This window comes from Mercenaria mercenaria, chromosome 6 (genome assembly GCF_021730395.1).
Source record: "Mercenaria mercenaria strain notata chromosome 6, MADL_Memer_1, whole genome shotgun sequence".
Taxonomy (NCBI): Eukaryota; Metazoa; Mollusca; class Bivalvia; order Venerida; family Veneridae; genus Mercenaria; species Mercenaria mercenaria.
Window position 1 is genome coordinate 14536000 of NC_069366.1, and position 16753 is coordinate 14552752.

The 16753-nt window shown below is 35.5% G+C and overlaps 1 protein-coding gene across 1 annotated transcript; it reads left to right on the forward strand.

Moving 5' to 3' along the window:
- Window positions 1-6735: 6735 nt before the first annotated feature.
- On the forward strand, window positions 6736-15397 carry LOC123549596 (NADH dehydrogenase [ubiquinone] 1 beta subcomplex subunit 9-like). Its single transcript, XM_053546679.1, has 5 exons — window positions 6736-6896; window positions 12051-12190; window positions 13041-13163; window positions 14883-14979; window positions 15262-15397. The coding sequence occupies exons 1-5, from the start codon at window positions 6781-6783 to the stop codon at window positions 15395-15397; spliced, it is 612 nt and encodes a 203-aa protein (XP_053402654.1). The 5' UTR covers window positions 6736-6780.
- The last annotated feature ends 1356 nt before the right edge of the window (window positions 15398-16753 follow it).

Consider the following 16753-nt stretch of genomic DNA (forward strand, 5'->3'; position numbering starts at 1 on the left):
TGTCATTGTTATGTATACTAATTTGCTAATGCCTCGAGATCTAAAACATAACCGAAATAATTTTGCACCCGATAATATCTAAATAGCTTTAAAGCATTAAAAAAGGTAAGACAAAACCGAATCCCATTCGCTACGACAACTTCACATCCGAATCTGTTTTGGTAAGTGTTGCTTTTTGCATGTAGAATAACAAATCAGTATTAACTGTACTATTCCAACAGCTATTAAAGTAAACATTGAATATGTCAGATTTGTTCCTGCTTCGTTTTATCAATACACTTGCTTCAGAAACGGCAGTGAAATGCAAGTCAGCTGAGGCCAGGTACCACCATATTGCCGCATTTCAGAAAACAGTGTCTTATTTTATGTAAATTACATTCCAATAATAATGCCCTTTTGGTCCCCGCTTTAAGCGCTTGCAAATGCGCTAAAATGGAAAAGTTAGGATCGATTCATTAGGGACTTTTTTCGACCAAAGCAGGGAAGCATATTATCGACCGAATTACTGCTATGTAACCTAATACGTGTAGATGCAAATTTGTTTTTCTGAACTCCGTGTTTAGGAGACCAGCCATTTTTTTCTTAAGACCAAATTTAATGCGTCTATGCCTGACGTACCTGGATACCAAAATCTTGATCTCAACTTTTTGAATTTATTATGTGATCATATACAAAATGGTCAAATGATTATAAACACTATTTGTCCTCAATTTACGACCCAGGCTTAAATCAACCAGTCTTCGTTATCAGCAAATATGCCGAAAATATATACCTCAGAGCTACTTGACCTTGAACTCAACGTGGTACCAATGAAATCTTGTTAGTCTACACACATCATTTACAATGACGGCTGTGTCATGCAAATATGCTTTTTACTACCTTTTTTTCATATTGATCAGACATTCTTCTTATCAGAATTCAGCAAAACAGTATGCTCATCAAGACTTTTAAGTTAACCGAAGTTAAAAATGTTCTACCAACAGCCGCTATCACAAATCCAGTCCCAGTGGCGTCAAAAAAGATGTAGGCAATATACGTTAACAGATTGACCTTAAAACGCATGACAGACTCAGTCTCTCAATGTATGGATAATAACTGACCGATCAAACTACAGAACTACAGAAATCAAAGTAAAACCAGGAGTTACCCTTGACACAAGATTATCTGACATTTTTTCGGTTCTACTTATCATTCCCAGATCGTTGCTTCATCCCCTCCTGGAGGGAATTTATGGTTTGTCCACTGTCCGACCTTCAGTCAGACCGCCCGATACTCGAAGAGGACTGTGATTACATTAGAAACGCATGACGTTTTTCATGAAATTTGATAAATGTATAGATAGAATGTGTAAATCACTTTATTTTGTTGCTAGGACAAGAATTGCGAGTTCGTCTGTCTGTCCATTCGTCACTAAAGATACATTCTTTGTTAACTTTCAAATTACAACATATATGTTTCATGAAACCCGACTTGTAAATTGTTATTAGGAGAATATACAAGCTTTTTAGTTAAATTTAAGAAATAATATATCTCATCCAGTGATTTGTCGTTGAATAAATCACTGCTTGGAGTTCAGATGCGAAGGAATTATATCACGAGGGCGTAGAGGAACAGCAAGTCTCACAGTCACTGAGGACAGATCATTCGCTAGTGGGTTTATAATGTCTTCACTACCTAGAGGAGTCGTTGGTATGCTCAGCTCAGTTTTGAACTCTCGGTTGAGTTTCTTTGCCTCATGTACGAAGCTGCTACGTTTGAGCCGATTCTTTGTGTAGCCATCTAGCTTGGCTTTCATGGGATGGTCTTGAAAAGACCTGAACTTCTCTGCTTGAAGCAGAACCTTTGCATGTCTTCTGTCTTGTAACGGCTGTGTGCATTTCGTTTGGGCAACATATCCACGAAAAATCGCACGTTGGCTGCACGATCAGCGCAAGGCCTCCTAAAGATGCCCGTGCAGGGATTTGCAGTGCCATCTGCAACACGTCTACGAGTTACGGGCTTTCGAATTTTCTAATTTGTATAACTTTTCACTTAGTAAAATCGTAGAGGCTGCGGAGCCCGTGAACAAAAATTGTTCTGCCGCCTCCTGCATGGAAAGGAGGATACGGGCAGTCTACGGGCTCCGAAGACACATCGCAGGCCAAATGTAAACTAGGCATTACTTGCCAAATATTCTCAGCTGTGTACATATACATGTAATTATTCTTTGTAACTTATTATATGATTTTTAGAAAACCCAGAGGATTACTTTTATGCAAAAATGATTATGTATAGCTTTATACCTTTTCACAATAGTGGAATGAAATATACAAAAATAACAGTTTAAGTTTACATTAATTTCTAATAGATGGTACGATTAAACTTTGTTTCATAAACAACAATGACCTTATTCTATGCACATCACATCTGTCAAATATTTGTTTTTAAAAATAGTGTGTCTTTCTTGATATTACTTTTGTATTATAATCATTATCTTAACTTACTGATCTGAACTTAAAAGACATTATGTACTATTCACAGAAAAAAAAGCGAAAAAAATAAGTCACATATCTACCCATCAGTAAGCTTTCAAATACACGCCAAATCGCACGAAATGACTTCTTAATTTAAAAATTTTCTGGGGGAGGCCCCCCATACCCCCACCTGCGGGAACTTAAAAGACATTATGTACTATTCACAGAAAAAAAGCGAAAAAATGAGTCACATATCTACCCATCAATAAGCTTCCAAATACACGCCAAATCGCACGCACGAAATGACTTCTAAATTTAAACATTTTCTGGGGGCCGCCCCCATACCTCCACCTGCGTGAACTTAAAAGACATTATATACTATTCACAGAAAAAAAAGCGCAAAATGAGTCACATATCTACCCATCAGTAAACTTTCAAATACACGCCAAATCGCATGAAATGACTTCTTAATTTAAAAATTTTCTGGGGGAGGCCCCCCATACCCCCACCTGCGGGAGGGGGTTACCCCCTCCCACACTTGTCAACTCGCACCCCCCTCCGAAAAATCCTGGTTACGCCTATGAATAGTGATATTTTTCTTCCGCTATTGAAAACCCAAGTGAGTTTCATAAATCGACTAGAACTGAAACGATTTTCAGTATCCATACGACTCTAAAACCCATGTTTCTCGCAACGTTTAAAGGTTTTGGTATAAAAAATGAAAACCCTCTGTAAACAATAAAGTGACGTCGATGAGCTCCGAAAAACAATTTCAAGCACAACAATTTATACAGAGTTGATTTAAATGTTATACTAAACAATGACCTACTATATTACTTACAAGATCATCTAAAATATGTTCGTTAGAGTTTGCCTCTCTCCAGTGACCATAATTTTGCCGAAGTTACTGCAGTCTGAGTACTCCCTATGAGTAAATAAACCGACCGGGTGCGTTCCTGTCTGACTTTGCGATCTGCTTGCATTTGAGCACGGTATATCTTTTTCTCGTCGTCGGAGTTTTCAGGGAGAGTATATTCCCCTACAACTTTCCAGCCATGTTCTGATGAGTCAGCAAATTTCAGGCATTTCTTACGATGTAAAGTTATAATTATCTATACCTTCTGCAATTTTCTGTTTTGCGTCGTCTGCAGCTGCCTCGTTTAAATCATCTCCAGAAACGTCCTAAACATAACCATCACCTCGTTGCAGTTATTCGAGTACCTTCGCGTTGATTTTGTTGTGTTTTTTGTTGTTTTTTTTTGTTCTCGTGACCCTTCTTTCTGAAAGTGTATCTGCCGTCCAAAACTAAACGTCTTTGATATTTCAGCTCATTCTGACATTAAGCCAATTTTGACATTTAAAGAATCTAGCCCTTTACTCAGCTTAGTAAGTTCCATCTCTGAGTAACTAGTATTCTCGCAAGGCAAAGTACATTTTCAGAAAAATTAACAGGTTGTTTAAAGAAAGTTTCTTTCCTTAATGAAATAGGTACATTTAAAGTAAATAATGTTGCTCAGAGCCCGATTCTTCAAACTTGCTGAGGCTACACCTGTTATCTTGGTACGCAGTTCTTCAACCCAAAAAGTGCTGTTTAGACGGTTATTTCAAGTACTGTATCTAAACAGAGTGATATAATCCGCTTTTGAAAGAATGTTAAAATATCACTCAAATTCTAAATTATATTTAAATGAACAATCATTTTTGCTGCAACTGACTGTATCATTCACGGTTGCATTTATTGATATATTAAATATTTGTCTAGAATTTTGTGAGTATTTTATGCACTTAGCCAAATATCAGGTCTTCCAATACTTCAGATGATTTCTTTAATTGTACTGGTCCATTTCTGGGGAGAAGACTTAAGAAGAAATAATGACAAATAAAGGCCGTGAACTCGACAGAGACTTTTGTCAAAAAAAGAACATTTATCTGATTAAATTTGGTATCTCCCAAGCTCATCAATGAGTACAAAAAAATTGTTGTTGTTGTTTTCTTTCTTTTCTTCTTTTTTCTGTTTTTTTTTAAGCAGAGGTAATTTGTGTCATAAAAACATTTTGTATTTTTTCGAGAAGGTCTAATTTTCGAAACCGTTAAATAGACATAACAGTGTGATTGAATAACTAAATACATGTGTAGTTAAATCTGGTGGTAAATCCGAGTTGTTTGATTTTGTGCATTAAAGGTAGATTTCGTTCATACTAACCGAAAAGGTTTGAATTTAGTACTTGAGTATTCACTAAATAATTGTCTGTCTGATCATGCTCGTAATATTCAACAAATAACAAAAGTAATGAAGAGACTGAGAAATAAACACACGAAAAAAAACATCATTTATAGAGTGAAATGATATAAAGTAATTTATATTTGCCTTTCAGATACTATTATTTACATTTACGCATAGTAACAGGACATGTGGGTTTTGCCTTTTTGGACATTATTTTGTTCTAATTAATGTCACAATACGTATTTCATAGCCATAAAACTAATTTTGTACATAACATTACTTTAATTTAACGTCTGACAATTTTGTTAGATGTCAGACATTTTCAATCCACTTAATTCTATCTTGTGTCTTTATTGTGGCATAAACGAATTGCATTTTTTTTTCACATATATGGTGCAGTTACCAGGCATAATTAATTATTCAGTGCAACAGTTCCAATGCGTTAAACGCTTATATTTGAACTTGGGACTCATTAAAACAAGGTTGTGGAATGTGAAAAACAAAATACGGCAATGGGCGATGCGATGATCATGGACTATCTGTTCTATCACGGATAATTGTAGTCTAAATTGTATGCGATTTCATTGATAAACTTTCAAATATGCCATCATTTTTTCGTTCGAATTGTAGGACAGAAATATTATGGTTTCAAGTATTGTAATTTCTATCGCTGTAGTGTCGGTGTGCTAGTATAATACATTAGACACTATTAACAAGGGTGTTAAAGTTGTGAGGAATATTTCTGACACGGGACGCTATAAACATTGCACAATCATATTTATATGCGATTCGATGGATCGCAGGCTTATAACTGTACTGTCTTGCAAAACGGTGTTCACTTGTATGAATGAATAGTTAGTCAGATGGAACTGAAAGAAATATTTGTCTGCATTGCCTATATATATATATATATATAATTAAAAATGAATCGCGGGTTTAGTATTTTTCTTTTAGGAATGAAATACATAGACTTATTTTGGAACCTGCGTACGCACCCAGTTAAAGTCAGACTGTGATATAATCTTATATTTACAATATTGTTTACACACTTTACTGTTTAAAAAATAATATGAGTGAAAACGGGGTCATTTTTTAACGATTTTCTATAACTACACATGTTACTGCTTCAAGTCGGAAATTGGAAGAACTAACATTTTGTCTTCATTTTTTTTTCAGATGTTGTTATTGCTTATTTGCTTTAAAATGTAGGTAAAAATCATGGTGTGGCACCAGTTGGCACCAGTTTAAACATGGAAACGATTAACATCTGTTAAAACTATGTACATCTTCTTGCGCAGTGGTGGTATTAAACGCTTGCAGGTATCAAGACTTGGTGGAGTGGCAAGCTGATTTGGTAGCTGATTCCACAGTCTTGTCGCATAAATATCAACACTGAGAAACATCAGAGAAGGGCCTGATAAACTAAAGTCTACGGAATAACGCTTTCTTGGAATAAGCAGCCGTTAGCTAAACAACTCACTGAATAAATTTAAAGCGTTTTGTATTAGCCTAAGAAGATTAGTGTCTGGTATTTTTATAAAATTATATAGGTATATCATCATCTTGATGTCGTTAATTTTCTAAGTTACATTCAAATTCCATCTAGATTATCAACACAGATAAATTTATTTTGTTTCAGACAAGTATAGTTCACCTCTTCCAGAAATGTTCTTGTTTGCCTCACTCAGTTGTATTGTGGAATAACCTGTTTGGCTATATGGCTATATTATTATACTGACCTTTAAGCTGTAACAATCATTAATGCAGTACTAGACCAGAAAGCAATGTTGTTCTTTTGGTCCGACTTCTTTTCTAATCAGACTTAGCACGTAATCATAATGTATATATGTGGGGAGTTAGTTTAGATGGGTGAACAGCTGGCTGGCTCGGTCGTGCTTTAGCTGTACGTACTCTGCTAGATTAATCTTTTAGAAAGTAGTAAAGATAAGAACTGCTGGTGAATTAGTTTCGTGAATTAACATTCCGGATGAGCAAAAAGTAGTCATTAGATGTAGATTTTAAACGATGTCCTAAAACGAATATTATATTGTACGAAATCCAGGGAACGAATTGTTATGGGGTCGAATTGCCCATTTCTCCAAAATGGCGACGAATTATTTGCGAACGTCTGTACAGTCGCATGGAAAGAAAGTGTGCAGTCTTTACAAAAGAGCTTGCAGGGAAATAGAAGCTACTATATTTCATCGCCCGAACAAAATGTAAATTTGGTTTCTTGTGTAGCCTTTAAGTTTTTATCGTTGTCTTTTGATTCTGCTCCATTGTAAAACTGTGGGTGGGGTACAAAACTTGACAAGGACTTGTCGGACTTCTATTATACAAGGTTTCCACGTTACCGGAGAAACAGAAAAAGGTTGTTAAGAGGATAGGATAAGTTGGATAGAACTTATTAGAAGATTTTACAAATATAGAAAGCAAAATGTAGTTGTAAATCGATGCTCTAGTCTTCCTCATTTGGCTTATCATAGGGACTGCTAAAGTGCAAGTGCTCCGATATTTTATACTTGTCATTGCTCTAAGCCTTACCAGTATCTGCATTTTACTGTTAGGAAAACGAAGACATTAAAAAATCAAGAAAAGTCATAAAATACTGGTCTGACTTACTTGCTCCAATTAATTAAACATTATATTCATATAGAAACTTCAAATGGGTTGTATTTAGGTAGTGGCTAGGGGTCCGGTTACAGGGTTTTCAGGAACGCATAATTCTGCAAATTTGTATGCATACTTTTTGGAAAAGGACGCCAAAATATTCTAACCGCGAGTCCAAGGGACGGGTAAAAAATTGTCGGATGCATAGCTTACCGAGTACACAAAATCAAAGGCAGAGTACTGGCTGCTTTGGCTCTCGACCAATCAGAGATCATTGTTTTCCAATAACCGCATGGTAGATTAATGTAGTACTGTTTACGTAATAGATTTAATCAACACGCGACAAACATGCCTTTGATTTAAGTGACAAGTGTGTTGGCCAATTTATTTTCGTAACACGTGTCTCACTTATGCTGTTTGCATTCGCCGTAAATTTAGATAATGGGGAACATTAGTCAGTTACTTCCCCTGATTATGTCCGAGAAGTAGATTGGTCCTTCCTCTGTTTTTATCGTTGACTTCTTTGTAATTTTCGAAAGCAATATCTTTATTAAATTTCATTGGATTGGAAAATGATTAAGGACAGGTTTTCTTTTAGTGGCCCTCTGCTAAATTTAGGTTTGATTAATCATTTATATCTAGAAACCTACACATAAAAAGCATATTTATTTTGACCAACCGCAACATCTTGGATATAGGTTATAACGGAAAAGTCAGAGGAATCCAGCTGAAAGGGACCAATGTAATATTTGGTTATCCTTGCGCTTTATCATACAACCTTTCAAGGGAAGTCTACTGACAAGCTATTTCTTGTCTACAAAGCTGTTTAGATCTAGTTTCATGACTCTGTGTCTTTGACTTTCTGCACAATTTTGTGAACACTGTTTCAGATTTCGAAATCAATATTGAAAAACAAATTTCTGAAATATATCAATATTCACCAACTTACAGCAGTATATTGAAAGGAATTAAATAAAATATTACTAGAATGAAAGTCTTGTTCATTCTTGAGCGAAAAATTGGTGGGGCTACGAAAAATTCTGTCGGGCTACAAAAAATTGGAAGTCCATAGCCCCATTGGCTACCATGTTAAAAAGTTAATGTCGCACACTGATTGCCCTTTTCAAATAGTGTTCATTTTTTTGACAATAGTGAATACACAGCATGACACGTGACCCATCATGAATAGCCTTGTTTACAGGTGACCTTGGGCTATAATCGGATTAGCACTGATGCACGTGGGCTTAACGCAGAACAGTTGTAACTCCTTCTTTATTTCATATAAGTTACGACCGTTTTGCGCTAAGCTCACAAAATACAGTGTTCCAGCTAGGCCTAAATAGCGGGGCATGGCGCCCTGCCCCTTTTTCACAGCGCCCTGCCTTTTTTAATAGCGCCCTTTGCCCTTTTCATCAAATTACTATATGTGCCCTTTTCAAATAGTGTTCATTTTTTAGCTCACCTGAGCAATGCTCAGGTGAGCTTTTTGTGATCGCTCGATGCCTGCTGTCTGTCTGTCATCTGTCATCAGCGATTTTTTTCCTTATATAAGTAGTACCGAATATCGGACCCGTTCACAATTGCAGACGGTCCTTCACAATTTTCAAATTGGGTCCATTGGACCCATTCACAATGGGTGTGAAAACCTTTAGAAATAGTAGAAAAACTTTAGAGGAGCGTTCAGTGGACCCGAGGTTCCAGTTTTGACCCGCGAAATCGAGAAGTATTTGACCCGCACATAATATGCCCTGTGCATCTTCTTGACTCGCGGTAATTCTCTTTGAGGCGTCACAAGTTCGAAAGTTCTGCCCTTTGTCAATCAAAATCCCAGTGAACTTCAATATTGTTTGTCGACACAAGCGGAAGTATGGCAGTAGGCGGAGCATCATATATTAATTAGCTACTGAAAGATGTCTATCATGCCACGCGTCGACTGACACGTGGTCATCATCAATGTATAGTAGTTGATTGATCAACAATGCAGCATTAGATTATCTTGTTTGTACCTCTTGTTAATAAGCGGTAACAGCTTATGCTGTATTGTTTTATATGTGTTGCCAATTTAAAATGATTATTTTGTGTGCTTGATTCGATTTAAAAATAAGCCGGTCGGCCTTTATGCAAATTTATTATCTTTGCTGAGGTATTTTGCTAGGGCAAAATAAAATGTAAATGTTTTAAATAAGCAGATATTATAAGTATTGAATAGGTCTGATAAAAATATGAAATTAAAAACGGGTATTTTATCAAGAATTTTAAATGTTTGCTTTCGTTTTTTCATATGTGTCACCCATTTTCGCGACCGTGATTTTCGGACATTTTTATCATTTTTTACAAGATTTTCTAGTACAATCAAAATAAAAAGCCAATAAAAAATCTGCATTTAATAATAATAATATGATAACTCTTGCAAAAGCAGCTCTTATTTTGAAGCATTTTTGTGAATAAAAACATGCAAATGCCCCAAATCCCACCCACTTTTAGGCAATGTACAAAATAAGACAACTAAAATATGAATGGCTTTAAAAAATTCTGCTATGACTAATGGACTTGTTTTAGGTTAAGTCTGTGGAAGTTACATTTATAACAGTATATCATTATCAATTTGTTGATGTTGGCCATAACATGGTTGAAGCAGAAGTACAGCTTGATCCCCTGAGAAGCTGATCTTGACTTGAAAATCTAGCTGATTTTGACCCTTGAAAATTTATTTTGTTTTGGAATAAAAATATGAACAGTCAGGGGTGTAACTGTTTTAAGTTATGTAACCTATTTTAGTTATTTTTTCAAGCATTTTATAACTTGTATTAGTTATAAAATATAAGTTAACTCGGGTAAGTTATTCAAAAAAAAGTCTTTTTACAGTGAAATTAGTAGCAATCTGTGGTTAATCAAATTCTCTTTTAGTCTGATCATGACCTGATAAGCATAATGGGATGCTAAGAGTTTTATAGCTTTAAACCTTTTGTGTAAAACTTTATCAGCCTTGCGTAAAAAAATTTACTGCATAGCTGGAAAGATAAGAGTTCAAGGATTCAGGAAATAATTGCATTAGTCACATTCAAAATGAGGAATTGGCACAGAAGGGCTTTGTAATATTTTATGATAACTGAAACAAGTTATGAAAACATATTAAGCAATAACTCAAATGGGTTATAAACAGATAACTTGAATCAGTTATACCCCTGACTGATGAATGTAAGTTTTAAATACCCATATTTTTACACCCATATATTCATATTCAATCACTGAACATTTTGATTCACAAAGTATTAATAAATTCACAATTCAGCTAGGGGGAAAAAATCACAATTTTGAGAAAAACAACGCTAATTTTCACAATTTTTCTAGTACCGGACCCATTCACAATTTTGAGAAAAAAATCACTGGTCATCTGTCAACATTTAGCTTGCTTATGCGATAGAGGCTGTATTTTTCAACTGATCTTCATGAAATTTTGTCAGAATGATAACCTTGATGAAATCTAGGCCGAGTTCGAAAATGGGTCATCTTGGTCAAAAACTAGGTCACTAGGTCAAATCAAAGAAAAACCTTGTGTATGCAATAGAGGCTGTATTTTTCAACTGATCTTCATGAAATTTTGTCAGAATGATTACCTTGAGGAAATCCAGGCCAAATTTGAAAATGGGTCATCTGGGGTCAAAAACTAGTACACTAGGTCAAATCAAAGAAAAATCTTGTGTATGTGATAGAAGCTGTATTTTTCAATTGATCTTTATAGAATATTGGTCAGAATGATTGCCTTGATGAAAACTAGGCCAGGTTCAAAAATGGGTCATCTGGGGTCAAAAACTAGGTCACTAGGTCAAATCAAAGAAAAACCTTGTGTATGTGATAGAGGCTGTATTTTTCAACTGATCTTCATGAAATTTGGTCAGAATACCTTGATGAAATCTAGACCAAGTTCGAAAATGGGTCATCTAGGATTAAAAACTAGGTCACTAAGCCAAATCAAAGAAAAACCTTGTGTATGCAATAGGGGCAGCATTTTATACCAGATCTCCATGAAATTTGATCAGAATGATTGCCTTGATGAAATCAAGGTTAAATTTGAATATGGGTCATCTATGTTCAAAAACTAGGTCACCCGGTCAAATTTTAAAAGAGAACAACTTTGTGTGTGCAATAGGGGCTGCATTTTACACTGGATATTCATAAAATTTGGTCAGAATGATAGCCATGATGAAAGTAATTCAAAGTTTGAATATGGGTAATCTGGGGTCAAAAACTAGGTCGCTAGGACAAATCAAAGAAAAATGTTTTGTATGTGATAGAGGCTGTATTTTTCAATTGAGGTTCATGAAATTTGGTCAGAATGATTGCCTTGAACAAATCTAGGTCAAGTTCGAATGTAGGTCATCTTGGCTCAAAAACTAGGTCACTAGGTCAAATGGAAGAAAATACTTGTTTACACATTTTTGGTCCAATCTTAATGAAAATTGGTCAGAATATTTGTTTCCATGAAATCACTAGGTCAAACATGTTTACTCTGTTATGGTGTGTTTCTCAGGTGAGCGACCTAGGGCCATCTTGGCTCTTTTGTTTCTGCATGCAGTGGCCGGTAAATTGCAATTACAGTTCAGTGCAAAGAAATTTACAAACACCTGCAATGAGGAAAAAGATTGCTCTAGATGACGAATATAGACTCCAAAGAAGTACCTGTAATGCCTGGTATTTCAAATGACACAAAAATTGAATCATCATTTGATATAAGACATATTGTGGGTTTTTTTATATTTCAGCTTGGAGCAACGTTACCAACAAGTGCTGCTTCGAGACAGATTTGATAAAAATAAACACCTGGAACCATTTGAAGCCAAGCAAGCTTTAGAAGAAGGTGAAAGGGAACTATATTTAAAAAGTCACCCAAAACCGTTGCAGTGTAAGTAGTACTAAGTTCTTTCATGAATTTTGTGTTTAGAGAAAACATCTTTGAAATTTGATTTCAGTAAATTATCATCAAATTAACTTTCTTACTGCAGTTACAAATATTTTTCAGGGACTTTAATTGTATTTACATGAAATGACAGTAGATACCAATATTAATTTGGAAATCACACGGGAAGGGCGCTTTCTTGATTTTAAACAGAACACATTAGTTAATGGCTGAATTTTGCATCCAGACCAAACTTTCTTTATTCAGAATTATGATACATATAAACTATAAGAGTGGTTTGTTTCATATTGCAGGTCATCGGTCTACAATTCACCTTTGCATTATGTATTTGATAAAGACCACATGCTGGGCTCGACAAATTCATTGAAAGCAAATCGTCCTGCAGGACCAGCTGCCTAGAATTTTCCCCCCTCCTGCTACAGTTTGTACCTGTCCTACGACTCACTAAGAAAATGATATTTTTACAGACACCATCTATTTTAAAGTCCGTGAAAAATGGTGCATACCAGAATCTTGTTCTTGACTAACGAGCATCTATGTAATGTGATCATAGTGCGGTACCATAACAGAATTAACAAATTTTTGTTTTAGAGCTTTTAGCTATCTTGCTTCTTAATGTTCCATCTTATTTAGATTTATTGTATTTTTGGTCAAAAATCACACTCGTCTTGCAGGATGAGTACTACAGCAAGTTCCACTCGCCATCAGCTGATTTCTACTCATACGTAGGAGTGGATTTATCAAGTCCTGACATGGGATATGCAAATAATTTTTAAGTATGAAATTCTTGAAATTGATCAAGAGAGTTTAAGAATAACTCTATATTTGTTTACAGTTACAAATTCCCCTGGTGGAACCAACTATGGCAGAGAACCACCAGACCCAGACTGGGTATGTATTATAACCTTGCCTTTTTACACAACAAAATTGATATTTAGCTCTGCTCACCTGTCACGAAGTGACAAGGTGAGCTTTTTAGACCTTGAGCTGACAATTGACCCTGCTCCCCCCCAGGGGGAATTTTCAACACTATGATTTTCTTAAACCTTATGGTAGTTGGCATTCACAGACAAAAGTTTGCAAGTTTCCGTTGGGGCTTTAACGAGTTACGGAGATTTAAAATACGTTACCATGCAAATTTTCATTTAATTCACCATTTATGTTAATTTAATATTATAAACATGCCTGTTGTACAATTAATCGTAATAAACAAGATGCTTAGCTATGTTTATGTATTTAAAATAGAAATTATCATATGTTCATATCATTTTAGGTGAATAGATGTTATGTATTATCCGTAACTTACGTTACTTCTTTTGAAATTACTAGAACATAGAAATATATCAACAATGATGATTTTTTAAATTGTAAAATACTGATAATGGCCAATACACAGTTCAGTAATTAAATTTATATATTATAAAACTGTCCCTAGAGTTAACTTATTCAATATGTCACATATGATACGTTACCTTTCCGAAATATGTGTTAAAGAAAAAATATTTAAAATTTTGTTATTACCTATATGGTCAGGATTTTAAAAATAATATACATTGGACAATAAATAAACATCACCAGACATGAACAACATTATCAAATAAATGTATATAGATTTTATAATTCATTAGAAATATATATTTAAATGTATATTAAGAATATATAGCTCTTTGAATGTACCAGTATGACTGCATATCATAATTATCATTAGTATAATTAAATAACATAGACTCCACAATGCGAAGCAATATTAGTCCCTATAAGGTATGACCTCTGACGACTAAGTGTGACATTGAGCTTGAAGTAAAAAAAATGGTATTCACTATACACTCTTATTAGGGGTGGAAGAGGTTTCTAACGCTAAAAGGCAGATGGCCTTGGATTTCGGTTGTTGATGATAAATACAACTGCATTCAATAGAGTTTGGTCTAGAGGAGATATTCCTCGTAAACGATTGATCCTCCTAGCCATGTGATGTCGATCCTCCTCGCTGATTTGCTGTTTCTCCTGTGACCTCTGACAGTGACCTTGGTTACCATTAACGGCATTCTCACTACACTCCCCCAGCCCTGTTCTATAAAGTGGGTCATAAGGGCTTGGGAGGCCACAAATGGATTCCTTGCAGAATCAGACATAACAGGGATACCCTGCAGGATAATTAACATGGAGGTTTTGCCAATAACAATCATACATCTAATGCGAAGCAGACCACAAGTACTTCCTTCTTAAAACAGACGAGATTCCCCAATGAATGGTTAATTACTATACTGAAGCAGTTATTCCACACATATCTTATAATAACAAAACTTAAGGTCATGGGATACCCTGACCCAAGTTCATAAACTTCCGGGATGCCTGGAAAAAATACCAAATTATCAAGGCCCTGGGATACCCAGAGCAAGGACCATAATACTGACACTAATGTATGCCAGGTGATACACATACTGCATTAGTTCATAAACTCTTGGGTTGCACGGAGAAATGTACCAAATTATTACCGTGCTGGAATACCCATACTAATGTGTACTATGGGATACTCATTCTGACCTATATTTCTAAAACACAGTCAAGATACCTAGCAAAACATACAAATATGAGAAACTTGGGATTTCTTGAAAGTTTGTCGGACGGATGGACATAGCATCTGCATCTTTCACAAGGATAAACCTGTGATACCCAGGAAGCTGGGAAGACTTCAAACAGATGGACACAGTTTCTGCGTCTATTGCTGTACTGGGCTTTGCCTCTGCTGACACATATCTAAACGAGGGTCTCAAGTAAATGATCCATGACCCGAAGTCCCTTTCCTAGGCCTCCAGCCCAAGAATCTCTATTGCTTAAACCAGTCAGGTCCCTCAAAAGGTCCCGAAATACCAATACCCATCTGGAAGGGACTCGTGTTTCAACCCAAGTACAAAGGATGTTGTGGTTAAATAAAGGCTGCACAGCCATATCTACCATCAGTTTTAGAGACTGCAGTCTCACACTGGAGATAAGTTGATCTTGCCGCCACTTTGCGACGCTGGACAAGTATTGCTCAACATATATTTGTTCCACAGTTGCTGTCATGGAGATGGACTTGATGTACATGCACTTAGGTTAAATGCAGGAAGATGGAACCCTGTTAGAGAAGGTGGTACCGAATACAATAAGGTTTCTAGTGGTGGCAACCACCAGACCTGTATGCCCTCATGACCTAGACAAATGCCCTCATGACCTAGACAAAACAATGATAGATTGACTGTTGGTACCCGACATTATTAAAAGGCAACTGCCCAGTGTGATTGAAGGGCAGTACTCAAGCGGGCTTTTGATGTTGATGTTGAATAGGGTTGCTAGTATGAGGTACACAAACCTTTGGAAGAAAGTGGCCTCCGAACTTCACACAAGTGGCTTGACTTTTAGTAACAATATTCCCCAATAGTGTTATTTGTCTCTGACCTTAGGTTCTCTAGAAACCAGTTGAGGTTCAAATGACTGGAAATCAAATAGGTCCTCTGTCTGGAATAAACTTGTCAATTGGTAACAGAATTCACCCATAAAAGTTTAAAGTCCCATATTTGCCATCAAAAGAGTTAGTTTTGTAAGAACTTGCCTTCAGAGTGGGCAATCAAATGCACTTTACTTTACCTACTAGAGTTACATTAATTTCACTTGCAGAATATCCTATTTTGAGGCAGTTCCTATAATTGTCTTATTGAACTACCATCAATATATACATGCCGTATTAAAAAAGTCACAGTATTCCAGTCATGACCATTACTGGATACCGGCTCCATAGAAGATACATGTACATGGTATATCTACTTAAGGATACAGTTGAGATTGACAACATGTTGGATGAAGTCTATGTTGATGAATGAATCTACTGTACATTCAAAACAATCACAATTACAACATACAGCAGTTAACAAAATGTAAAATGTGTGTGCATAAACATGCACAAGATTTCTAAATATCGTGATATGCCTGTTTTAAATTTAGCATCTTTATAGAGCACTGTGTTGATCAATGTCTGTATATATTATAATTATGTCAATTCAATGTGCTTAAATAGCTGAATATATATATATCAATTGTTTAAAAAATCTTTGGCTGCATAGTGTTCTCGTGAAGGTGTAATCATGGACCATGTAAATAAGGTTCTAGAATGTGTTTAGAATTGAAAGCAAAATATTTAAAACAAAACAAAAATCATTGTAAGTTTGCTATTTTTCCAAGATAAAGTATATGTTCACAATACAGAATACATGAAAATGAATAGCTTATATGTTAGGTAACATACAACGTAAATTGTAACGTAGACTGTTTTTTAAATACATGGGTTTAAAGTTAAAATGCAAAGCTATGTTAAAACATATTTTGATTGAATTGTAGATATGCTTTTTCTAAGTGCTACAGTATATTTAAGGTAACAGAACACAAGAGATATAGTTAGTTTGTTCGGTAACGTAAACTATAACTTAATTTGATATATTTATACGTGTTTTAAGTTAAACCTTCAGTTTGAAATGCAAAACTATACTGTTGAGAACAGAATTATATTGTTGT